Genomic DNA, 26,740 nt, shown 5'->3' with positions numbered 1-26,740 from the left:
AACCAAGTAGACCTGGTACACTCCCTCCTGGCTCTCACCTTTCCTTCCTTTTCAGAAACCTAGAATTTGTGTCCAGAGTTAAAAGCTAATGGGGTCAAAGGCCAAGGTCCTGTCTGAACATGTCCACAATCCTGGAGGTCACATAATAGGGACTGTCCCTGGTTTCCAGGGAGTGTGACCTCACCATGATGATGGGGAGTGACAGCACAGAAGTGATTAATAATGTCACACATACTTTGGTCACCCCAAGTTGGCTCACTTGAGAAAACAATCTTTGGGGTAATGCTGGCTACAAAGGTACTGCCTAACATCCTGTTTTCCTCAACTCAGTGCCAGGCCCCAAACCCAGCTTTAACACAGAGGAACAGCCCAGGCCACGCGGGGCTTTGTTCACAGGCCAGGGACGCCTCTTACAAGCCGGTGCCCCAGTACTCTAAGCCAGCCGGGAAGGGCACCATCAGGTGCTGTCCTACTTTACCAAGAAACTGCTGACCCCCCAGATGGAGGGATCCCATGTAAGAGCAGATTCCAGCAACACAAAGCTGACAGGGGTCTCAGACAGGGGCCCCTGCCTTCCACAGAGAACATGGGGAAGGCGGAAGGGACAGCTGTAGACTAGGTCCCTCTGAGGACAGCATGTGGGTGGAACCATGTATAAGTAAAGATTTAAACAGAAAGCATCACTATGGAAACATTTGGCTTTTTCAAAGGCATTGTTAAGAAAAATAAAGCAATCAAGACCTCATATTCAACACTACAAGTATTTATGACCAGAAAAGGCAAAGTGGGTCTTAGACATTCTGCAGCCAAGTAAAAGCTGCCAGAACTCAAGCAAGAAATATTTCCAGCAGGGCAGGGACCCATCACGTGTCAGAGCTTTCTCTGAAGCTCTCCAACTGGAGCAGTCTGCTCACCACGGTGCCCACTCAGTACTTGGGGGGGTCACCATGACACAACTCAGGAGATAGTGGCACCAATGCACCAGGTCCAGACAGACCTGCCATGCACTAGGACAGGGTCATATCCACCACAGAGGTGGCAGGGATTGAGTACCACAAGGAAACGGCAGGTTTATGAGCTGTGACCCAAATGTATTAGGAATCATCAATGCCACCTGAATTAGCAGTTTACACAAGGACAACAATGTGGATCTGGATTTCAATACTGGGGTACAATCTGATGCTCAGTGCACTCTATCCCAGCCTGTGCTCTGAGGACAGTTGCCTGTTGTCAAGAGGCTTTGACTGTGTGACCTGACCTGTTCTTTTGGGCTATCTGCTGATTGGAGCTGTGGTGCGTCAAGTATCGTGAAGAAGCCTGATGCTGAGTTAGAGTGTCATTCAGAGTCCCCAAATTCACTCAGATAAGAATGAAGGGGGGAAGGGACCACTCAACTACCTCTGAAAGTTTGCTTGGATATAGTCAGGAAACACTGTTCTGAGTCATATGCCAGGAAGATGAGAATTTGTCTAAATTGCAAGAAATTGGATTCTGTCCCCCAAAATGAGCTTCCCCAGTTAAGTAGCCAATTCCTAGTCCAGTTGGTAACATGGGTTCTGACGAGATGTTGCTAATGTTGATTAAAGAGAGAGATGTAGATGTCTGCCTGATGCACAGGAAAGTCAGAGGACAAACAAGGTGGCCTGGCGGTGAGCTCTTCCAGTGGGTGGCCAGCTCTAGAGAAGCAAGCCCTGAGGCTCAGGGTCCCAGGCTGCCTGATAGACTCTTCTGCCTAAATCTACCAAAAGAGAAAGCACACTGTTTAGGGCTTAGCTTGTGGTCTGAATTCTGGTTCTGTCACTTATAGTTAAGTCCTGTTAAACTACTTAGCCTCTTGATACTCAGTTGCCTAGTTTCTGCAATGGAAATAGTTCATCTCTTTCTTGTAGGCTATAGGGAGGATTAGGGATTATGTATAAAAGGCTCCTAGGACAGTGCCTGGCCAGTTATCAAAGCTCAAAAAAAAGAGCAGCTAAAAAATGAAACCTGTTTTTCCTCAAACTACAACCAATATATTTGCTCCCTCTCTTTACAAGTAATGTTAGCAAAAATAGCTTCACCTCTAATTCCTAATTAAGATCTGCCACCAGTAAAACATAGCAACAAGTTGGTGCAGTACTGAGCATGGCTGTCCTTTGCCAGGATCTGGAACTCCTGTCCAGTCCTAAGTCCTGTACTTCTACTCTATGGCAAGTACCTACTTGACATTTTAGAAGGGACATTATCTCAGTGGTGGGAAAAAATGGCAATTTTGGCATTTGACAGCAAGAAACAACAAGCTTAGACAGCTGCTCTCAGATGAAGAAACTCAGGTACTGGCCCAAGTTGTGTGCTCCAGGGTAGGAATGTGCTTCCCCAACATGGCAGTGATGAGTGAAGAGATCGAATCTGCAGCTGACGCAAGGGGAGATCATGACCCTACATTAGGAGGCTGCTATAAGACTTGGAACCATCTGCCAGTTATTTCATTTGTGGGAATGGAAGAAGAATTTCCCAATGTCATGCATCAAACTCATAACCAAAGCTGGCTGTTTTGTTTAATAGGAGAAAAGCCAGGAATTAAAGAGGCTTTATTTTATTTTTATGGTGACTTGGACCTCCCTCACAGAAAGGCTTAGAATGATGCTCAGACTATATAAAGCATTTTGTATTTCTTAGGGAAAGGAGCTATACACATGCAACATTTAAAAAAGAAAGAAAGGGAGTCCAAAGCAAGAAGCTTGAGCGCTTGTCAGAAAACGGAGCCTGGCCATGCATGGTATTATATTTGCATTCTAGGGAAACTGCCCATGATCATGGGATCATCAGTCTTTCAGCATGGAATGGAAACAAGATCAAAAGCAAGAAGACTCTGTAAATATTCCCCACAGACAGCTAGAGAAACTCTAACTCTGACTCTCATCCATTTGAATCTATTTTCTTTCTCTCAGGTTTTCCATATCTTGCTTTGGAATTAATCTGGCACACTGCTCCTAAGTCAAGAGGGCAAGAAGACACGTGCTTTAATGATGCAATGAAGGGGCAGTCATTCTGTTCTGTTTTGGGAACTTTGGTGACATCATGGACTAATCCCTGAATCTTGGGAACCTGAGTATGAGAGGACACTGAGTCAGAAGAAAGTCTGAGTCACAGGGCTACTGAAATCAAAGGGAAGAGAACTCTTAGTTAACTGAGTCTATTCCCTGTGGGACTCCTCCAGCTTCTATCTGACTTGGGTTTAAATGACTCAAGGATTCTCGAGGGGAAACCAATCTATGTGGAACAGCTGTCACTAGCAAGGCTTTTGCTGCTATTCAGCCTCAAGTTCTCATGACATCACTCAGTTCATCCCCCCTTTGCGGGGACAGTTTTCTCAGTAGTCCAGGTGATGGCTTGAAGATGGCTGCACTAGAGAATATTACCTTCACTCTATTCAGAGGCCTGTAACCTGTCTTGAGAGTCCCAGGAAGACTTGAGTCCACTAAAGCACTCCCAGAATATGCAGCTTTCCATTACAACAGCATGCAAGCCGAGATGTTAAAGAGCCAAGGCACACTTCAACAAATCTCTGTGAAACCACCTCTGTTTGGGTTTCAGCAGCTGTCTGCCTACGGAAGGCTCCAGAGTCACTGACGCATATTTATATCACCACTTTGCTAAAGTCACAAGGAATAAGCATGTGCAGATTTACCCGGGAAGCAAAATCCTTTTATATTTCTACAAATGAAGCAGGGGAGGACAGGAGAAAAATTGCTTACAGCCAAAATCATTCTGAGCACAACCACAGCAGTTTTTAATTTGCCTAAAGAAAATATGTGGTTTCAAGATACAATTAGGGATCACTGTTTCTACAGTAAACACATTATGAACACAAACTGCTGGCTGTCATTTAATAGGATGCTGAACTGAGAAGCAAATTCCACCCTCATCTTCCAAAAAGCCACACAGTGAGCTCAGTTGGACCGGCCACTCCAAGTTTCCTCCTGGTGGAAGGTTCGCCCAGTCCCAGCACAGCTTCTGTCTCAAAGAACTCAGATCACCAGTGTGCCCCTCTGGGGTCTGGATAAACTGTCCGGAAGGTCAGGTTTATTCTTGGTTTTCTAGAGTGGTACTCTTTGGGCACTCGATGCTAAATGGAAATATAAATAACTCTGACATAAACACACACATAAATTTTTACTTTAAAACAATTTGAGACTTATTTGTGGGAACACAGAAATATTTCAATTTTACCCCCCTTAAGTGAGCAATAAGTTCCTTAAGTCTTGTGGAGAAAGGACTCCTCTGAAATAAATCTGCATCCCGATGCTGCAATGTGCCAGAACTCTTCCAGTAAGGTATGTTTGTTGCTTCTAATTATTGCTCTTCCTCTCAGCCTCCTGCCATTTTTCCAAACCTCATACAAAAACACATAAATGGCTGAGACCAAAGAGGCATGAGATTTGACTCTCGTGCTACATGGTATCACATTAATTTGCAGAGCTTAAAAATGACCTGGCTTTAAAATGGCCTGGTTAAGCTGTGGAGCTGTAAGGCCCAATATGCTAACAATTGGCCACCTGAAGCTACTTAAATTATTAAAATTAAATTTAAAATTCAATCCTTCAGCACATTAGCCATATTTCAAGAGATCATCAATTACATGCCTAGCGGCTACTACATCAGGCTCACAGATACAGAATGTTTCCATCATTGCAGAAAGTTCTGTTGGACACTGCTGCTGTAGAGGTCATTCTGATTTGTTAGTAGTATCAAAGCTCCTTGGATATGCCACTTTACTGACTTGCTCGTTATAAAAGAAACTTGCTTTTCACCACATTTACTACAGAAATAATCACAGGTCAGTTTGGAAACTGCCTCCATAGGAGAATAAATCTGTATCACTTGCATGTTCTCACCTGCCAATCATCTTGTGTAGCTCCTTCCATGATCAACAAGGTCCCATGATCCAAGGGTATCTTCACTCTGTCCACATATGTGTAGTTTCCATTCTCTTCCTAGAAAACAGCATTCATTGCACTGAATGTGCGATCAAGATGCATCAGACCATGACAGTGGTCAAAGAAATGCAAACTTCTACTCAGACTGTAGGGGTTCATTTACTGGCTCTAATTCTTGGCAACTGTTTAGCCATAGGCAAGTTGTTTCACCTCCCTATAACATCATTTGTAAAATGGGACTGATGACAGTACCTGCCATATGGGGCTGCTGTGAGCCTCAGTTGATACAATATGTGTAAGTCACTTAGACACTGGCACATATTAAGAATGGTGTAAGTGCTAGCTATTATTATTAATATTATCAACATCCAAATTGTAGAAAAGCCATTCTGGCCTATGAAGAAATTAAAAGTTATTTATACAAGAACTCTGCATCTGCCTTTATGCTGTGCTCTGTGTTTTGACATACTGTGAGAAAATGGGCTTTTAAATAAGACATGGTGTGACGAATTCAGATTGCCTTTTCACAACTTATGCTAATTCACTAACCTATGTTAGAACTAGTCACAACTCTTCCTATAGCTCACTTGGTGTTTTGCAGATATATTCTTTCTTTTCAGAATAATCAACAGCAAGATTTTCTCCAAGAGCTCTGGCTTGATCCGAACAGTGTTACAAACTGAGACTGGTTATTTAAGTCTTAACAAATATATCACAACTCCCCAACACTTGGGACACAAATGTCTCTTATTTATTCTATTGCTCATTTATTCAGAGAACTCAAAGTCAATTTATGTCCAATATAGTAAAGCAGATTCACAGCATAGCCTATGAAGCTGCCAACAGGTGGTGTGACTCCTTCATAGCTGACAAAGGGGTGCACTGGAAAATTCCTTGCTCACAGCAGCACAGAGCATGTTGAAACTTGAGACCAGGACAGACCCTAGCTTCCAGATTTCTTCACCTCCTTTCTGGGCAGATCCACCCATTCATCTACTTCACTTCCAATACAAGGGATTATATCTGGGTTACTGTAGGATTGCTTTCACTGCAATACTATGTTTACGCTTTTTGTTATAGGGGTGCTTCTGAGAACATAACAGTTTATAATGATCTCCACCAGGAAAATCAAAATCAAAACAATAATGAACTCACATAAACAGTCTAAGTTCCAGGCCCCAACCTTTGGCAGTGAGTTTGTCAAGCATATTCATAACTTTTATAGGCAGAAGATAGAAGCAATGTTAGAAATAACTTTTGGTTTTAGTGATTCATTTTAATTGTTTCTGCCACTTTTCTCTTCCAGTAGTACATAAAACCAAAGCATTAACCTCTGACCCCTCAGGCAACCAGAGCAGTAGACGGTAACCCTGTCCTCAGGTGGTCCAGCTCCATCTCAGAAAAGCAAGAGGATGCTCTCTGAAAAAAAGTATTTCATACAGAGGAGAGGTATGTCCTGCTGGGAGAAAGACATCAGAAGGGAGTGGCTCCAGTATAACACAGAGAAGATAAGTAGTAACTCTACTGCATCTTACTATGCTGACGGACAGCAACTGTAATGGGTATGTGGGAGGGACTTGATAATATGGATGAATGTAGTAACCACAATGTTGCTCATGTGAAACCTTCTTAAGACTGTACATCAATGATACCTTAGTTAAAAAAAGAAATCAACATAAAAAAAAAAAGAAGGTAGTGGCTCATTTATGAGATTTTAGAGGGCCTAAGGCTCCTTGATTTAGGCTGTGAAGTCACTTACCAGATCAAAGTTCAACACAGCTAGGAACAGAACTGCTGCTGCCCTCTCTGTACCAGGGAGTGCAACAGGGCCTGAATCTACTAATCAGGTACAGACACTAGGACAGGACAGTGAAATCAAGTAGAGAGAAAGATGCTTAACCACAACTTAAAGACACTCCTGAGATGAAGATTTCTAAGAACATTAAAAACTTCACTGGGGCTAAGGGGGTGCTAACGCCAATGAAAGAGAAGAGGTGAGCACTGTAATTCTAACTGGAAAATGAAGCAGGAATAGACCTAACAAATGAAAAAGAATTCCAAATGCACAAGTAAAAGAGAACTTCAAATGCAAGAGGAAAATATCAGTCCTGATGGAGAGGGATGTTCAACAGAGCCACAGTTCACCTAATGTCGCTAAGATCTGAATTTTTCAAACAAGAGACAGCCTCAGGTTGGTTTTAAACATATTATATCCAACATAACCATGAGTTGTGCCAAAAGGAAAAGAGGGTGACCGTTCACTTGGGAGGGAGCTACTCTTAATCAGTCCCCAAAGAAGTCAGCACTACCCAGTGCACTCACCCACTGTGATTGGTCATGTCAGTGCTTTGCTGCTTGTTATTTATTCCTTCTGACACACTAGGCTCAGAAAGTGCATTCCTAATCTGCACAAGGAGGTGGAAAAGCAAGCAAGGGATTCTAGCAAGGCAACAAAGAGCTCACAAATGCTTCCATCTTTTGAGGCCAGAGTGCCAACACCCCACAGTGCCACCCTTTAACTTAACCAAGATGCATAAAGCCTTTTTCTACTTAAGAAGCAGATACAAGACCAGAGGAGTTCATGTGGCTGTGGATAAAGGCTCACGTTGATAAATGGATAAGCAGCAGTGGAGGCATGGGTCATACTATTTAGAGGAGTGCATTCACAGCCATTAAACATTGTTAAGTTACCAAAACACATGTTTGTAACCCTTTTGATTTATTCAGGTCTTTCTTCAAAACAAAACACCCCCCCCTAAAAAATCATGGCTTAGGATAAAACTTTCCATCCCCAATCCCAGTTAAAATAGGCTTTTAGGGTCACAATCAGTCTACAGGGTAGGTTTTGTTGTTTACTTTCTTATTTTCCACACACTTGAAACTGTGCAAGCTGGATAGAAAAAACAAAAACAAACACTTGTATATTTACTCTGACCAATAGCTTCACTCATTCCCCAAAGCACATCTGAATGTTTGATTATGATGTCCAAGGAGTGATAGTGCCTTGCAAAGCTCCACAACTCTCACATCCATCTCCCAGATAAGAGCCTATTCTGTTTCCTTTAGAAAAATCCTACTTAGGAAAAAAGTCTTGATGTATTTATAATGTCATTATTAACCATCCAACAGAAGGAAACCTAAGCATTCTTCTTCTCACTGGAAAAGAATTTCACATTTTATGAGATCTATACAGATTTACATGTAATTATTCCTTTCTTGTCCCAAAAAGGTGTCTTAAAATGACGAACAACCACTGGCACTTGAAAGTCATCATTGGCACATTTTCGCTTTCAACTGTAAAAGTAACATAAATTCACTAAAGTAAATGATGCACTTGTAATTACTTTTTCTGTGTCTGCAGTAAACTCAATGAGGGAGGACTTGGTTGTCTTGCCCTTTCATAGCATGCTCAGTGCCTATCACACAAATCAATAAATACATACTGAATGAGTAAGGAAAAGTACCAACATAAAAATTACCTTTAATCTCATCACCCAGAATTCATACAACACACACACAGGGAACATTCTATATAGACAATCATGTATATTTTTTACATTATATTGTGAGCGTTTTTCTTTTTTTTAATTTTGATATCATTCATGTACAATTACATGAGCAACTTCAGGGTTACTAGACTCCACCCATTATCAAGTCCCCTCAACATACCCCATTACAGTCACTGTCCATCAGTGTAGTAAGATGCTATAGAATCATTACTTGTCTTCTCTGTGTCATACTGCCTTACCCGTGCCCACCCCCCACATTATTAAGTGTGCTAATCGTAATGGCCTTTTTTCCCCCTTATCCCTCCCTTCCCACCCATCCTCCCCAGTCCCTTTCCCTTTGGTAACTGTTAGTCCATTCTTGGGTTCTGTGAGTCTGCTGCTGTTTTGTTCCTTCAGTTTTTGCTTTGTGCTTATACCCAACAGATGAGTGAAATTATTTGGTACTTGTCGTTCTCCGCTTGGCTTATTTCACTGAGCATAATACCCTCTAGCTCCATCGATGTTGTTGCAAATGGTAGGATTTGTTTTCTTCTTATGGCCGAATAATATTCCATTGTGTATATGTACCACATCTTCTTTATCCATTCATCTACTGATGGACACTTAGGTTGCTTCCATTTCTTGGCAACTGTAAATAGTGGTGCAATAAACATAGGGGTGCATATGTCTTTTTGAAACTGGGATCCTGTATTCTTAGGGCAAATTCCTAGGAGTGGAATTCCTGGGTCAAATGGTATTTCAATTTTTAGTTTTTTGAGGAACCTCCATACTGCTTTCCACAATGGTTGAACTAATTTACATTCCCACCGGCAGTGCAGGAGGGTTCCCCTTTCTCCATGTCCTCACCAACATTTGTTGTTGTTTGTCTTTTGCATGGTGGCCATTGTAACTGGTGTGCGGTGATATCTCATTGTGGTTTTATTTGCATTTCTCTGATGATTAGCGATGTGGAGCATCTTTTCATGTGTCTGTTGGCCATCTGAATTACTTCTTTCGAGAAGTGTCTGTTCAGATCCTCTGCCCATTTTTTGATTGGATTATTTTCTTTTTGTTTGTTGACGTGCGTGAGCTCTTTATATATTTTGGATGTCAACCCCTTATCGGATATGTCATTTATGAATATATTCTTCCAAACTGTAGGATGCCTTTTTGTTCTACTGATGATGTCCTTTGCTGAACAGAACCCCTTTTTAGTCTGATACAGTCCCACTTGTTCATTTTTTGCTTTTATTTCCCTTGCCCAGGGAGGTATGTTCATGAAGAAGTCACTCATGTCCAAGAGATTTTTGCCTATTTTTTTTCTAAAAGTTTTATGGTTTCATGATTTACATTCAGGTCTTTGATCCACTTTGAGTTTACTTTTGTGTGTGGGGTTAGATAGTAATCCAGTTTCATTCTCTTACATGTAGCTGTTCAGTTTTGCCAACACCAGCTGTTGAAGAGGCTGTCATTTCCCCATTGTATATTCATGGCTCATTTATCATATATTAATTAACCATTCATGGTTGGGTTAATATCTGGACACTCTATTCTGTTCCACTGGTCTGTGGCTCTGTTCTTGTGCCAGTACTAAATTGTCTTGATTACTGTGGCTTTGTAGGAGAGCTTGAAGTTGGGGAGTGAGATTCCCCCCCACTTTATTCTTCCTTCTCAAGACTGCTTTGGCTATTTGGAGTCTTTTGTGGTTCCATATGAATTTTAGAACTATTTGTTCCAGTTCATTGAAGAATGCTGTTGGTATTTTGATAGGGATTGCATTGAATCTGTAGATTTCTTTAGGCAGGATGGCCATTTTTACAATATTAATACTTTCTACCCAATAGCATGGGATGAGTTTCTATTTGTTACTGTTCTCTTTAATTTCTCTTAAGAGTGTCTTGTAGTTTTCAGGGTATAGGTCTTTCACTTCCTTAGTTAGGTTTATTCCCAGGTATTTTATTCTTTTTGATGCAATTGTGAATGGAATTGTTTTCCTGATTTCTCTTTCTGCTAATTCACCATTAAGTGTATAGGAAAGCACCAGATTTCTGTGTATTAATTTTGTATCCTGCAACTTTGCTGAATTCAGGTATTAGTTCTAGTAGTTTTGGAGTGGAGATTTTAGGGCTTATTATGCATAATATTATGTCATCTGCAAACAGTGACACTTTGACTTCTTTCTTACCAATCTGGATGCCTTTTACTTTTTTGTGTTGTCTGATTGCTGTGGCTAGGACCTCAAGTACTATGTTGAATAAAGGCAGGGAGACTGGGCATCCTTGTCTTGTTCCTGATCTTAGGGAAAAAGCTTTCAGCTTCTCACTGTTAAGTATAATGCTGGCTGTGGGTTTGTCATATATGGCCTTTATTACGTTAAGCTTGTATGTGTTTGTGAGCCTTTTTGTATTCTTTGTACAATTTATTTCTAGTTTTATACCAAAATGCCCTCTATACCCATTTTATTGAGAGTTTTTATCATGAATGGATGTTGAATTTTGTCAAATGCTTTTTCAGCATCTATGGAGATGATCATGTGGTTTTTGTCCTTCTTTTGGTTGATGTGGTGTATGATGTTGATGGACTTTCGAATGTTGTACCATCCTTGCATTCCTGAGATGAATCCCAATTGATCATGGTGTATAATCCTCTTGATGTATTTTTGAATTTGGTTTGCTAATATTTTGTTGAGTATTTTTGCATCTATGTTCATCAGGGATATTGGTCTGTAGTTTTCTTTTTTTTTGTGGTGTTTTTGCCTGGTTTTGGTATTAGGGTGATGCGGGCTTCATAGAATGAGTTTGGAAGTATTCCCTCCTCTTCTATTTTTTGGAAAACTTTAAGGAGAATGGGTATTATGTCTTCACTAAATGTCTGATAAAATTCAGCGGTGAATCCATCTGGTCTGGGGGTTTTGTTCTTGGGTAGTTTTTGATTACCGATTCAATTTCGTTGTTGGTAATTGGTCTGTTTAGATTTTCTGTTTCTTCCTTGGTCAGTCTTGGAAGGTTGTATTTTTCTAGAAAGTTGTCCATTTCTGCTAGGTTATCCAGTTTGTTAGCATTCTTTATTCTAATAATTCTTTGTATTTCTGTGGTGTCCATAGTTATTTTTCCTTTCTCATTTCTGATTCTGTTAATGTATGTAGATTCTCTTTTTCTCTTAATAAGTCTGGCTAGGGGTTTATCTATTTCGTTTATTTTCTCAAAGAACCAGCTCCTGGTTTTATTGATTTTTTCTATTGTTTTATTCTTCTCAATTTTACTTATTTCTTCTCTGATCTTTATTATGTCCCTCTTTCTGCTGATTTTGGGCCTCATTTGTTCTTCTTTTTCCAGTTTCAATAGTTATGAATTTAGACTATTCATTTGGAATTTTTCTTTCTTCTTTAAATAGGCCACGATTGCTATGTACTTTCCTCTTAGCACTGCCTTTGCTGCATCCCACAGAAGTTGGGGCATTGTGCTTTTGTTTTCATTTGTCTCCATATATTGCTTGATCTCTGTTTTAATTTGATCATTGATCCATTGATTATTTAGGAGCATGTTGTTAAGCCTCCATGTGTTTGTGAGCCTTTTTGTTTTCTTTGTACAATTTATTTCTAGTTTTATACCTCTGTGATCTGAGAAGTTGGTTGGTAGAATTTCAATCTTTTTGAATTTACTGAGGCTCTTTTTGTGGCCTTCTATGTGGTCTATTCTGGAAAATCTTCCATGTGCACTTGAGAAGAATGTGTATCCTGCTGCTTTTGGGTGTAGACTTCTGTAGATGTCTGTTAGGTCCATCTGTTTCAGTGTATTTTTTAGTACCTCTGTGTCCATCCTTATTTTCTGTCTGGTGGATCTGTCCTTTGGAGTGAGTGGTGTGTTGAAGTCTCCTAAAATGAATGCATTGCATTTTGTTTCCTCCTTTAATTCTGTTAGTATTTGTTTCACATATCTTGGTGCTCCTGTATTGGGTGCATAGATATTTACAATGGTTATATCCTCTTGTTGGACTGACCCCTTTATCATGTAATGTCCTTCTTCATCTCTTATTACTTTCTTTGGTTTGAAGTCTATTTTGTCTGAAACAAGTACTGCAACAACTTTTTTCCTCCCTATTGTTTGCATGAAATATCTTTTTCCATCCCTTCACTTTTGGCCTGTGCATGTCTTTGGGTTGAAAATGAGTCTTGTAGGCAGCATATAGATGGGTCTTGCTTTTTTATCCATTCTGTTACTCCATGTCTTTTGATTGGTGCATTCAGTCCATTTACATTTCGGGTGATTATCAACAGATATGTACTTATTGCCATTGCAGGCTTTGGATTCGTGGTTACAAAAGGTTCAAGAGTAGCTTCTTTACTATCTAACTAACTTTAACTCACTTTGCCATTTTAATTATTATATGTCTTGGTGTTGCCCTCCTTGTGTCCCTTGTGTTGGGAGATCTGTGGACTTCCATGAACTGAGAGACTATTTCCTTCATGAACATGAGCAATTATTTCTTCAAAGACATTTTCTATCCCTTTTTCTCTCTCTCTTCTTCTTCTGGTACCCCTATAATGTGAATGTTGTTCTGTTTGGCTTAGTCACACAGTTCTCTTAATAGTCTTTCATTCCTAGAGATCCTTTTATCTCTCTTTGCCTCAGCTTCTCTGTTTCCTGCTGATTTCTATTCCATTAACAGTCTCTTCTACCTCATCCAGTCTGTTCTTAAATCCTTCCATTGTTTGTTTCATTTGTTATCTCCCTCTGGAATTCACCCCTTAGCTCTTGCATATTTCTCTGTAGCTCCACCAGTGTGCTTATGACTTATTTTGAATTCATTTTCAGGAAGATTGGTGATTTCAGTCTCCAGGCCCTCTCTCTGGTGTTTGAGGAATTTTGGATCGAACAAGGTTCTTCTGCCTTTTCATGGCAATGGAAGTGATCGCTGGCAAGTGGTGCATTTGTCAGCTGGGATATCAAAGTCCCTTCCTGTTTGCTGGTCGCCTTGCCTGTCTCTGCTGCCTGTGCTGGTCAACTGCACACAGGAAGCAGCCTCTGGGTTAATCCCGAGCTGCCGTGGGGGAAGCGGCCCTCAGGATAGCCTAGGGCACTGACGGGGGTTGCAGGCGAGTAGCGTTTTGTTCTCCCATGGGAACGGCGCTCCTTTGTGCTTGTGGGACACTGCGCCAGTCTCCGCTGCTTGTGCTGGACAACTGCACACAGGTAGCGGCCTCTGGGCTGATCCCCTGAGGTGCTGTGTACAGGATGTCCCTTGGATGGCCTATGGCACTGGCAGGGGTTGCAGGTGAGTGGTGTGTGTTCTCCAGCAAGAACGGCACCACTTTGTGCTTTTGGGACTCCACACACCAGTCTCTGCTGCCAGTGCTGGACAGTGACACACAGGGAGCAGCCTCTGGGTTGATCCCCTGAGCTGCCATGGGCGGGTCGGCCCTCGGGATGGCCTAGGGCTCTGGCAGTGTTTGCAGGTGATCAGCACATGTTCGCCACGAGAACAGAGCTCCCACATGCTTTCTGTATTCTGTGCCAGCTTCTTCTGCCTGTGCAAGTCAGCCACGCACAGGGGGCAGCCTCTGGGTTAATCCCGAGCTGCCATGGGTGGGGCGGCCCTCGGGATGGTCTAGGGCACTGGTGAGGGTTGCAGGTGAGCAGTGCATGTTCGCCATGAGAATAAAGCCCCTTTGTGCCTTCTGGACTCTGCACCAGTCTCTGCTGTCTGTGTTGGTAGACTGCGGGCAGGCAGCAGCCTCTGGGTCTGGCCCAGTTGGCCATATGCTGGGAGAAGCCTCTGTGTGGTTGCTGTGGCCGGGACTGCTCCCTGGTTGCTCCGCAGGAATGGTGGATCAGCTGGTTCACTTGCAGGGCTGGCAGGGGGTAATGAACAGCAGGCTGCTTATCGCCGTGAGGGGCTTCAGTGCTGCATTGCCACCAGGAGGTTGGGGCACCTGAAGTTCCTTAAAGTTCCCAGCCTGCTGGGCTGAGTGTGCCAGGACAGTTTTGTACCCCTGTTAAACCCTTGTCCCTTTAAGGCTTTTAAAGTGCCTGCTTTTCTTTTGTCCCAGGGCAGCCGGCTGTGGGAACCTGTTCGCAGTCTTAGTCTCAGATTTTGCTTTTCTGTTCCTCTAATATCTCGTACACCATGCAATGTGTGTCTGTGCTCCTGGTGCAAATTACTAGGGCTGGTTATTTAGCAGTCCTGTGCTTCCACTCCACCCTCGCTCTGATTTTTTTCCTCCTGCTGGTGAGATGGGGTGGGGGTTGTGCTCAGGGCCCACCGCGTCACGGCTTTGTATTTTACCATTTTTGTGAGATGTTGAGTTCTTGCATATGTAGATGTAGTCTGGTTTGTGTACTGTATCTTCTGGTCAGTCTTTTAGGAATAGTTTTATTCGCTCTATTTTCAAAGTATATATAGTTTTGGGAGGAGATTTTCCCAACCCTACTCACACCATCATCTTGAGAATTCCCCCTTGTGAGCATTTTTCTAATCTCAAATAAACAATATTTCAAAAATGTTATATAATATTCCTTTGTGTGAACATATCCTTCCTTCTTTAAACTCACAAATTGTTTTTGCCCACCTGTGTATGTCAGGCACTGTGCTAATGCTAAGGATATAGCAGTGGAATACGTAAACATGGTTGGAGACTGAGATTTTAATATATCAGTAATTCTTAAAAAAAAAAGAAAACAATAAAGAAAAAAAGGTAATGCAAGCAGATCTTGGACAAAACATATTTCTATGATATATATTTTTAAATGGAGTTACTAGATCCAAGGGTATGACCTTAAAGGTACTTTGATTTATACTACTAAACTGTTTGCTTACGAAGGCTGTGTCAATTTATAATTCCATCAGAAAAATATAACAGTATTGATCATCTGGCCACATCATCGATACTGAATATTATCAATTGTCAGTGATAAAAAAATTTGGGGGAGAAATGACAACTTATTATTCAAACAGAATTCTTTAATTAATAACCCAGTTCAATATTTTTTTCACATGCCCATTTGCTGTTTGCATTTCTTCTGTTATGAACTTTATTCACATTCTTTGTCCATTGTTCTACAGAGTGCTAATATTTTTTTATTGATCTGCAATCACAGGTGGTAAAACCTATGACCCTTCATCATACTTTCTGTAAATATTTTTGTCTTTGGTATTTGTCTTTTGACTTTGTTTATAATACTTAACATAGAGTAGCTCAAAAATTTTGAGAGTCAATTCTGACCTTTCTTTGGCTTTCCCTCATGGTTTTTAACCTTAGAAAGTCTTTTCTTAACCTGAGGAAAGTTAAATAAATACAATTGCATTTTGCCTTTTGGTAAAAAATAAAGTTTATAGGAACAGAAGAAGATGACGGCATGAGTAGGGCAGTGGAAATCTCCGCCCAAAACCATACATATTTTTGAAAATACAGCAAATACAACTATACCTAAAAGAGAGGCCAGAAGAAACAGTACAACAGTCAGGCTACATCTACATCTGCGAGAACTCAGCACCTATCAAAGGGGGTAAGATACAAGCCGCAGCCCAGCGGGACCCAAGCGCTCCCCAACCCCAGCTCACACGGCGGGAGGAAAGGAGTCAGAGCGGGGAGGGAGTGGAAGCCCAGGACTGCTAAATACCCAGCCCTAGTAATCCACACTGGGAGCGCAGACACACAGTGGGTGGTGTGCTGGGTATCAGGGAAATGGAATAGTAAAACCTGCGAATGGGTCCCCGCAGCCAGTGCCCCTGGGACAAAAGAAAAGCAAGTGCTTTTTGAAAGTCTTAAAGGGACAGAGGCTCCATCGCTGGATGGAACTGACCCAGCACACTTGGCCCAGCAGGCTTGGAATCCCAGGGAACTTCAGGCACCCTAATCCCCTGTGTGGCAGCGCAGCTCTAAAGCCCCTCACAGAGATAAACAGCCTGCCATTCGTTCCCCCTCCCATGCAGCTGCGCCACAGCAGGGAGCAGCCTCAGAGCAGCCGCACCCACAGCAGCCGCCCAGAGCCTCCTTCACAGCCGCCCAGGCCAGACTCAGAGGCTCCGCCAGCACAGGGAAGCCCAGGACAGACATAGGAAGCTGGGACAGGGAACAAAGGGTCGCCGTTCTCAAAGGAGAGCACACCTGGTGCACATGCCTCTCCCTGTGGGGCTCTGGGCTACCCCAATGGCTGCCTTGCCCGCAACAGCTCAGGAAATAAAACCAGAAGCTGCTCCCCGCATGTGGGTAACCGGCACAGGCAGCAGAGAAGGGCAAGGCAACCAGCAAGCAGGAAGGGATGTTGATCTGCCAGCTGACACATGCGCCAACTACCTATGACTACCTCTATTGCCATGAAAACGGAGAAGAATATGATTCAGTCCAGAATTACCCAGACAACCCCCGAGAGGGAGCCTGGGGAGATAGATTCAACCAACCTTCCTGAAAAAGAATTTAAAATAAAGGTCATAACCATGCTGATGGACCTGCAGAGAAATATGCAAGAGCTAAAGGATCAAGTTAGGGGGGAGAATACAGAAATAAAAATCTCTGGAGGGACTCAAGAGGAGACTGGATGAGGTGCAAGGGGCTATTAATGGAATAGAAATTAGAGAACAGGAACACAGAGAAGCTGAGGCAGAGAGAGATAAAAGGTTCTCCAGGAATGAAAGAATATTAAGAGAACTGTGTGACAAAGCCAAAAGGAACTGTATTTGCATTATAGGGACACGAGAAGAAGAAGAGAGAGAAAAAGGGATAGAAAGTGTCTTTGAAGAAATAATTGCTGAAAACTTCCCCAAACTGGGGGATGAAATCGTCTCTCAGACCATGGAAGTCCACAGATCTCTGAACACAAGCGACCCAAGGAGGACAACACCAAGAAATATAATAATTAAAATGGCAAAGATCAAGGACAAGGACAGAGTATTAAAGGCAGCCAGAGAGAGAAAAAAGGTCACCTACAAAGGAAACCTGTCAGGCTACCATCAGACTTCTCAACAGAAACCTTACAGGCCAGAAGAGAATGGCATGATATATTTAATGCAATGAAAAAGAAGGGCCTTGGACCAAGAATACTGTATCCAGCACAACTATCATTTAAATATGAAGGAGGGATTAAACAATTCCCAGACAAGCAAAAGATGAGGGAATTTGCCTCCCACAAACCACCTCTACAGAATATTTTAAAGGGACTGCTCTAGACGGAAGCACTCCAAAGGCTAAATAGATGTCACCAGAGAAAATAAAATCACAGCAAAGAAAGCAGACCAACCAAGTACTAAGTAAAGGCAAAAAACAAAATCAACTACTTACAAAAGCACTCAAAGGAAACACAAAAGAGTACAGAATAAAACACCTAACATATAAAGAATGGAGGAGGAGGAATAAGAAGGGAGAGAAATAAAGAATCATCAGACTATATTTATAATAGCTTAATAAGCGAGTTAAGTTAGACTGGTAGTAAAGAAGCTACCCCTGAACCTTTGGTAACCACGAATCTAAAGCCTGCAATGGCAATAAGTACATATCTTTCAATAATCACCCAAAATGTAAATGGACTGAATGCACCAATCAAAAGACACAGAGTAATAGAATGGATAAAAAAGCAAGACCCATCAATATGCAGCCTACAAGAGACCCACCTCAAACCCAAAGATATGCACAGACTAAAAGTCAAGGGATGGAAAAAGATATTTCATGGAACTAACAGAGAGAAAAAAGCAGGAGTTGCAGTACTTGTTTCAGACAAAATAGACTTCAAAACAAAGAAAGTAACAAGAAATAAAGAAGGACATTACATAATGATAAAGGGATCAGTCCAACAAGGGGACATAACCATTATAAATATATATGCACCCAATACAGGAGCACCAACATATGTGAAACAAATACTAACAGAATTAAAGGAGGAAACAGAATGCAATGCATTCATTTTAGGAGACTTCAACACACCACTCACTCCAAAGGACAGATCCACCAGACAGAAAATAAGTAATGACACAGAGGCACTGAACAACACACTAGAACAGATGGATCTAATAGACACTTACAGAACTCTACACCCTAAAGCAGCAGGATACACATTCTTCTCAAGTGTACATGGAACATTCTTCAGAAGAGACCACATACTAGGCCACAGAAAGAGCCTCAGTAAATTCAAAAGGATTGAAATTCTACCAACCAACTTCTCAGATCACAGAGGTATAAAACTAGAAATAAATTGTACAAAGAAAACAAAAAGGCTCACAAACACATGCAGGCTTAACAACATGCTCCTAAATATCAATGGATCAATGACCAAATTAAAATAGAGGTCAAGCAATATATGGAGACAAATGACAACAACAGCACAAATCCCCAAATTCTGTGGGATGCAGCAAAGGCAGTTCTAAGAGGAAAGTATACAGCAATCCAGGCCTATTTAAAGAAGGAAGAACAATTCCAAATGAATAGTCTAAAGTCACAATTACTGAGATTGGAAAAAGAATAACAAATGAGGCCTGAAGTCAGCAGAAAGAGGGACATAATAAAGATCAGAGAAGAAATAAATAAAATTGAGAAGAATAAAACAAAACAAAAATCAATGAAACCAAGAGCTGGTTCTTTGATAAAATAAACAAAATAGGTAAGCCCCTAGGCAGATTTATTAAGAGAAACAGAGAATCTACACACATCAACAGAATCAGAAATGAGAAAGGAAAAATCATGACGGGCCCCACAGAAATACAGAATTGTTAGAGAACACTATGAGAATCTATATGCTAAGAAGCTGGAGAAAATAGAAGAAATGGACAACGTCCTAATACAACCTTCCAAGACTGACCAAGAAAGAAACAGAAAATCTAAACAGACCAATTACCAGCAACGAAATTGAATCGGTAATCAAAAACTACCCAAGAGCAAAAATCCCTGGACCAGGGGATTCACCACGGAATTTTATCAGACATTTAGAGAAGACACAATACCCATTCTCCTTAAAGTTTTACAAAAAATAGAACAGGAGGGATTACTTCCAAACTCATTCTATGTAGCCAGCATCACTCTAATACCAAACAGGTGAAGGCCCCACCAAAAAAGAAAATTACAGACCAATATCCCTGGTGAACATAGATGCAAAAATACTCAACAAAATATTAGCAAACCAAATTAAAAAATACATCAAGAGGATCATACACCATGGCTAAGTGGGATTCATCTCAGGGATGCAAGGATGGTACAACATTCGAGAATCCATCAACATCATCCACCACATCAACAAAAAGGACAAAAACCAAATGATCATATCCATAGATGCTGAGAAAGCATTAGACAAAATTCAACATCCATTCATGATAAAAACTCTCAACAAAATGGGTATAGAGGGCAAGTACCTCAATATAATGAAGGCCATATATGACAAACCCAGAGCCAACATCATACTGAACAGTGAAAAGCTGAAAGCTTTTCCTCTGAGACCGGGAACAAGACAAGGATGCGCAGTCTCCCCATGGTTATTTAACATAGTACTGGAAGTCCTAGCCACGGCAATCAGACAAAACAAAGAAATACAAGGCATACAGATTGGTAAAGAAGTCAAACTGTCACTATTTGCAGATGACATGATATTGTACATAAAAAACCCTAAAGACTCCACTCCAAAACTACTAGAAGTAATATCAGAACACAGCAAAGTTGCAGGATACAAAATTAATACACAGAAATCTGGTGCTTTCCTATACACTTAATGGTGAATTAGCAGAAAGAGAAATCAGGAAAACAATTCCATTCACAATTGCAGCAAAAAGAATAAAATACCTGGGAATAAACCTAACTAAGGAAGTGAAAGACCTATACCCTGAAAACTACAAGACACTCTTAAGAGAAATTAAAGAGGACACTAACAAATAGAAACTCATCCCATGCTCTTGGGTAGGAAGAATTAATATTGTCAAAATGGCCATCCTGCCTAAAAAAATCTACAGATTCAATGCAATCCCTATCAAAATACCAACAGCATTCTTCAACGAACTGGAACAAACAGTTCTAAAATTCATATGGAACCATCAAAGACCCAGAATAGCCAAAGCAATCCTGAGAAGGAAGAATAAAGTGGGGGGGATCTCACTCCCCAACTTCAAGCTCTCCGACAAAGCCACAGTAATCAAGACAATTTGGTACTAGCACAAGAACAGAGCCACAGACCAATGGAACTGAACAGAGACTCCAGACATTAACCCAATATATATGGCCAATTAATATACGATAAAGGGGCCATGGACATACAATGGGGAAATGACAGCCTCTTCAACAGATGGTGTTGGCAAAACTTGACAGCTACATGTAAGAGAATGAAACTGGATCACTGTCTAACCCCATACACAAAAGTAAATTCAAAATGGATCAAAGACTTGAATGTAAGTCCTGAAACCATAAAACTCTTAGAAAAAAACATAGGCAAAAATCTCTTGGACAAAAACATGAGCGACTTCTTCATAAACATATCTCCCCGGGCAAGGGAAACAAAAGCAAAAATGAACAAGTGGGACTATATCAAGCTGAAAAGCTTCTGTACAGCAAAGGACACCACCAATAGAACAAAAAGGCATCCTACAGTTTGGAAGAATATATTCATAAATGACATATCCAATAAAAGGTTGACATCCAAAATACATAAAGAGCTCATGCACCTCAAGAAATAAAAAGCAAATAATCCAATTAAAAAATGGGCTGAGGAGCTGAACAGACACTTCTCCAAAGAAGAAATTCAGATGGCCTAAAGGTCCATGAAAGATGCTCCACATTACTAGTCATCAGAGAAATGCAAATTAAAACCACAATGAGATATCACTTCACATCAGTAAGGATCGCTATCATCCAAGACAAACAACAACAAATATTGGCGAGGTTGTTGAGAAAGGGAACCCTCCTACACTGCTGCTGGGAATGTAAGTTAGTTCAACCATTGTGGAAAGCAGTACAGAGGTTCCTCAAAATGTTCAAAATAGAAATACCATTTGACCCAGGAATTCTACTTCTAGGAATTTACCCTAAGAATGCAGCAGCCCAGTTTGAAAAAGACAGATGCACCCCTATGTTTATTGCAGCACTATTTACAATAGCCAAGAAATGGAAGCAACCTAAGTGTCCATCAGTAGATGAATGGATAAAGAAGATGTGGTACATATACACAATGGAATATTATTCGGCCATAAGAAGAAAACAAATCCTACCATTTGCAACAACATGGATGGAGCTAGAGGGTATTATGCTCAGTGAATTAAGCCAGGTGGATAAAGGCAAGTATCAAATGATTTCACTCATACGTGGAGTATAAGAACAAAGAAAAACCTGGGGGCAGAAGATGGCGGCGTGAGTAGAGCAGCGGAAATCTCCTCCCAAAAACAACATATATCTATGAAAATATAACAAAGACAACCCTTCCTAGAATAAAGACCAGAGGACACAGGACAATATCCAGACTACATCCACACCTGAGAGAACCCAGTGCCTCGCGAAGGGGGTAAGATACAAGCCCCGGCCCCGCGGGAGCCGAGCGCCCCTCCCCCCAGCTCCCAGCGGGAGAAGAGCAGGCAGAGCGGGAGGGAGACAGAGCCCAGGACTGCCGAACACCCAGCCCCAGCCATCCGGGCCAGAGTGCAGGGCGCTCGATACTAGGAAAACAGGGCAGCAAGAACAGTGAGCAGGCACTGGAGGCTGGGCGACAGAGGACATAAGAAAAGCGCGCGACCATTTTTTTTTTTTTTTTGCTTTTTTTGCTGTTTTGTTTTGGCGAGCGCTTTTTGGAAGTCTTAAAGGGATAGGGACCCCAATACTAGGGAAACAGGGCAAAAAGACTGGTGAGCAGAGGCCTGAGGCTGGCACCGGAGAATAAAGAAAAACGAACGAACACCTTTTTTTTTTTTTTTTAAATTAAAAACTTTTTTTAATTAAAAAAATTTTTTTTTCTTTTCTTTTTTTTTTTATTTTGGTGGGCGTTGTTTTGTTTTGGCGGGTGCTTTTTGGAAGTCTTAAAGGGGCAGGGCGGGTCACTTAATCCAGAGGTAGGGAATCCGGGATCTCTGGGCACCCTAACCCCTGGGCTGCAGGGAGCAGGGAGGCCCCTTACGGAGATAAATAGCCTCCCAGCCGCTCCTGCTCCAACGCGACTCCACCACTTTGGAGTAGCTGCCCGAGCCAGGCCACGCCCACAGCAACAGCGGAGATTAACTCCATAGCAGCTGGGCAGGAAGCAGAAACCCTGTATGCGCGCAGCTGCGCAGCACAAGCCACCAGAGGTCGCTGTTCTCCCAGGAGAGGAGGGCCACAAACCAACAAGAAAGGAAGTCCTTCCAGCCGTCACTCGTCCCAGTTCTGCAGACTATTCCTATCACCATGAAAAGGCAAAGCTACAGGCAGACAAAGATCACAGAGACAACACCAGAGAAGGAGACAGACCTAACCAGTCTCCCTGAAAAAGAATTCAAAATAAGAATCATAAACATGCTGACAGAGATGCAGAGAAATACGCAAGAGAAATGGGATGAAGTCCGGAAGGAGATCACAGATGCCAGAAAGGAGATCGCAGAAATGAAACAAACTCTGGAAGGGTTTATAAGCAGAATGGATAGAATGCAAGAGGCCATTGATGGAATTGAAACCAGAGAACAGGAACGCATAGAAGCTGACATAGAGAGAGACAAAAGGATCTCCAGGAATGAAACAATATTAAGAGAACTGTGTGACCAATCCAAAAGGAACAATATCCGTATTATAGGGGTCCCAGAAGAAGAAGAGAGAGGAAAAGGGATGGAAAGTATCTTAGAAGAAATAATTGCTGAAAACTTCCCCACACTGGGGGAGGAAGTAATCGAACAGACCACGGAAATACACAGAACCCCCAACAGAAAGGATCCAAGAAGGGCAACACCAAAACACATAATAATTAAAATGGTAAAGATCAAGGACAAGGAAAGAGTGTTAAAGGCAGCTAGAGAGAAAAAGGTCACCTATAAAGGGAAACCCATCAGGCTAACGTCAGATTTCTCAACAGAAACCCTACAGGCCAGAAGAGAATGGCATGATATATTTAATACAATGAAACAGAAGGGCCTTGAACCAAGGATACTGTATCCAGCACGACTATCATTCAAATATGACAGTGGTATTAAACAATTCCCAGACAAACAAAAGCTGAGGGAATTTGCTTTCCACAAACCACCTCTACAGAACATCTTACAGGGACTGCTCTAGATGGGAGCACTCCTAGAAAGAGCACAGCACAAAACACCCAACATATGAAGAATCGAGGAGGAGGAACAAAGAAGGGAGAGAAGAAAAGAATCTCCAGACAGTGTATATAACAGCTCAATAAGCGAGCTAAGTTAGGCAGTAAGATACTAAAGAGGCTAACCTTGAACCTTTGGTAACCACGAATTTAAAGCCTGCAATGGCAATAAGTACATATATTTCAATAGTCACCCTAAATGTTAATGGGTTGAATGCACCAATCAAAAGACACAGAGTAACAGAATGGATAAAAAAGCAAGACCCATCTATATGCTGCTTACAAGAAACTCACCTCAAACCCAAAGACATGTACAGACTAAAAGTCAAGGGATGGAAAAACATATTTCAAGCAAACAACAGTGAGAAGAAAGCAGGGGTTGCAGTGCTAATATCAGACAAAATAGACTTCAAAACAAAGAAAGTAACAAGAGATAAAGAAGGACACTACATAATGATAAAGGGCTCAGTCAAACAAGAGGATATAACCATTCTAAATATATATGCACCCAACACAGGAGCACCAGCATATGTGAAACAAATACTAACAGAACTAAAGGGGGATATAGACTGCAATGCATTCATTCTAGGAGACTTCAACACACCACTCACCCCAAAGGATAGATCCACTGGGCAGAAAATAAGTAAGGACACGGAAGCACTGAACAACACAGTAGAGCAGATGGACCTAATAGACATCTATAGAACTCTACATCCAAAAGCAACAGCATATACATTCTTCTCAAGTGCACATGGAACATTCTCCAGAATAGACCACATACTAGGCCATAAAAAGAGCCTCAGAAAATTCCAAAAGCTTGAAATCCTACCAACCAACTTTTCAGACCACAAAGGCATAAAACTAGAAATAAACTGTACAAAGAAAGCAAAGAGGCTCACAAACACATGGAGGCTTAACAACACGCTCCTAAATAATCAATGGATCAATGACCAAATCAAAATGGAGATCCAGCAATATATGGAAACAAATGACAACAACAACACTAAGCACCAACTTCTGTGGGACACAGCAAAAGCAGTCTTAAGAGGAAAGTATATAGCAATCCAAGCATATTTAAAAAAGGAAGAGCAATCCCAAATGAATGGTCTAATGTCACAATTATCGAAATTGGAAAAAGAAGAACAGATGAGGCCTAAGGTCAGCAGAAGGAGGGACATAATAAAGATCAGAGAAGAAATAAATAAAATTGAGAAGAATAAAACAATAGCAAAAATCAATGAAACCAAGAGCTGGTTCTTCGAGAAAATAAACAAAATAGATAAGCCTCTAGCCAGACTTATTAAGAAGAAAAGAGAGTCAACACAAATCAACAGTATCAGAAACGAGAAAGGAAAAATCACGACGGACCCCACGGAAATGCAAAGAATTATTGGAGAATACTATGAAAACCTATATGCTAACAAGCTGGGAAACCTAGGAGAAATGGACAACTTCCTAGAAAAATATAACCTTCCAAGATTGACCCAGGAAGAAACAGAAAATCTAAACAGACCAATTACCAGCAACGAAATTGAAGCGGTAATCAAAAAACTACCAAAGAACAAAACCCCCGGGCCAGATGGATTTACCTCGGAATTTTATCAGACATACAGGGAAGACATAATACCCATTCTCCTTAAAGTTTTCCAAAAAATAGAGGAGGAGGGGATACTCCCAAACTCATTCTATGAAGCTAACATCACCCTAATACCAAAACCAGGCAAAGACACCACCAAAAAAGAAAACTACAGACCAATATCCCTGATGAACGTAGATGCAAAAATACTCAACAAAATATTAGCAAACCGAATTCAAAAATACATCAAAAGGATCATACACCATGACCAAGTGGGATTCATCCCAGGGATGCAAGGATGGTACAACATTCAAAAGTCCATCAACATCATCCACCACATCAACAAAAAGAAAGACAAAAACCACATGATCATCTCCATAGATGCTGAAAAAGCATTTGACAAAGTTCAACATCCATTCATGTTAAAAACTCTCAGCAAAATGGGAATAGAGGGCAAGTACCTCAACATAATAAAGGCCATCTATGATAAACCCACAGCCAACATTATATTGAACAGCGAGAAGCTGAAAGCATTTCCTCTGAGATCGGGAACTAGACAGGGATGCCCACTCTCTCCACTGTTATTTAACATAGTACTGGAGGTCCTAGCCACGGCAATCAGACAAAATAAAGAAATACAAGGAATCCAGATTGGTAAAGAAGAAGTTAAACTGTCACTATTTGCAGATGACATGATACTGTACATAAAAAACCCTAAAGACTCCACCCCAAAACTACTAGAACTGATATCGGAATACAGCAAAGTTGCAGGATACAAAATCAACACACAGAAATATGTGGCTTTCCTATATACTAACAATGAACCAACAGAGAGAGAAATCAGGAAAACAACTCCATTCACAATTGCATCAAAAAAAATAAAATACCTAGGAATAAACCTAACCAAAGAAGTGAAAGACTTATACTCTGAAAACTACAAGTCACTCTTAAGAGAAATTAAAGGGGACACTAACAGATGGAAACTCATCCCATGCTTGTGGCTAGGAAGAATTAATATCGTCAAAATGGCCATCCTGCCCAAAGCAATATACAGATTTGATGCAATCCCTATGAAACTACCAGCAACATTCTTCAATGAACTGGAACAAATAATTCAAAAATTCATATGGAAACACCAAAGACCCCGAATAGCCAAAGCAATCCTGAGAAAGAAGAATAAAGTAGGGGGGATCTCACTCCCCAACTTCAAGCTCTACTATAAAGCCATAGTAATCAAGACAATTTGGTACTGGCACAAGAGCAGAGCCACAGACCAATGGAACAGACTAGACAATCCAGACATTAACCCAGACATATATGGTCAATTAATATTTGATAAAGGAGCCATGGACATACAATGGCGAAATGACAGTCTCTTCAACAGGTGGTGCTGGCAAAACTGGACAGCTACATGTAGGAGAATGAAACTGGACCATTGTCTAACCCCATATACAAAAGTAAACTCAAAATGGATCAAAGACCTGAATGTAAGCCATGAAACCATTAAACTCTTGGAAGAAAACATAGGCA

The 26,740-nt window shown here is 41.2% G+C and overlaps 1 protein-coding gene across 11 annotated transcripts in view; it reads right to left on the bottom strand.

Moving 5' to 3' along the window:
• Positions 1 to 740: 740 nt before the first annotated feature.
• Positions 741 to 26,740, bottom strand: part of ALKBH3 (alkB homolog 3, alpha-ketoglutarate dependent dioxygenase) — a 56,643-nt gene continuing 30,643 nt past the window's right edge. For 9 of the 11 annotated variants that reach the window (XM_036891691.2, XM_057507579.1, XM_036891690.2 and 6 more), the window contains 2 exons: positions 4,878 to 4,976; positions 3,749 to 4,108 (listed from right to left, as the gene is read on the bottom strand). In XM_036891691.2, coding sequence (XP_036747586.2) covers positions 4,016 to 4,108; positions 4,878 to 4,976 — 192 coding nt within the window. In that variant the 3' untranslated portion in view covers positions 3,749 to 4,015. Of the gene's footprint in view, positions 1,739 to 3,748; positions 4,131 to 4,877; positions 4,977 to 26,740 lie in introns of those variants that run through there. The other 2 variants (XM_036891695.2, XM_057507577.1) reach the window with 2 other exon arrangements.

Source organism: Manis pentadactyla, chromosome 9, assembly GCF_030020395.1.
Source record: "Manis pentadactyla isolate mManPen7 chromosome 9, mManPen7.hap1, whole genome shotgun sequence".
Lineage (NCBI taxonomy): Eukaryota > Metazoa > Chordata > Mammalia > Pholidota > Manidae > Manis > Manis pentadactyla.
Note: the sequence above shows the minus strand (reverse complement) of the source record. Positions and strands in the feature narration are given on the sequence as shown.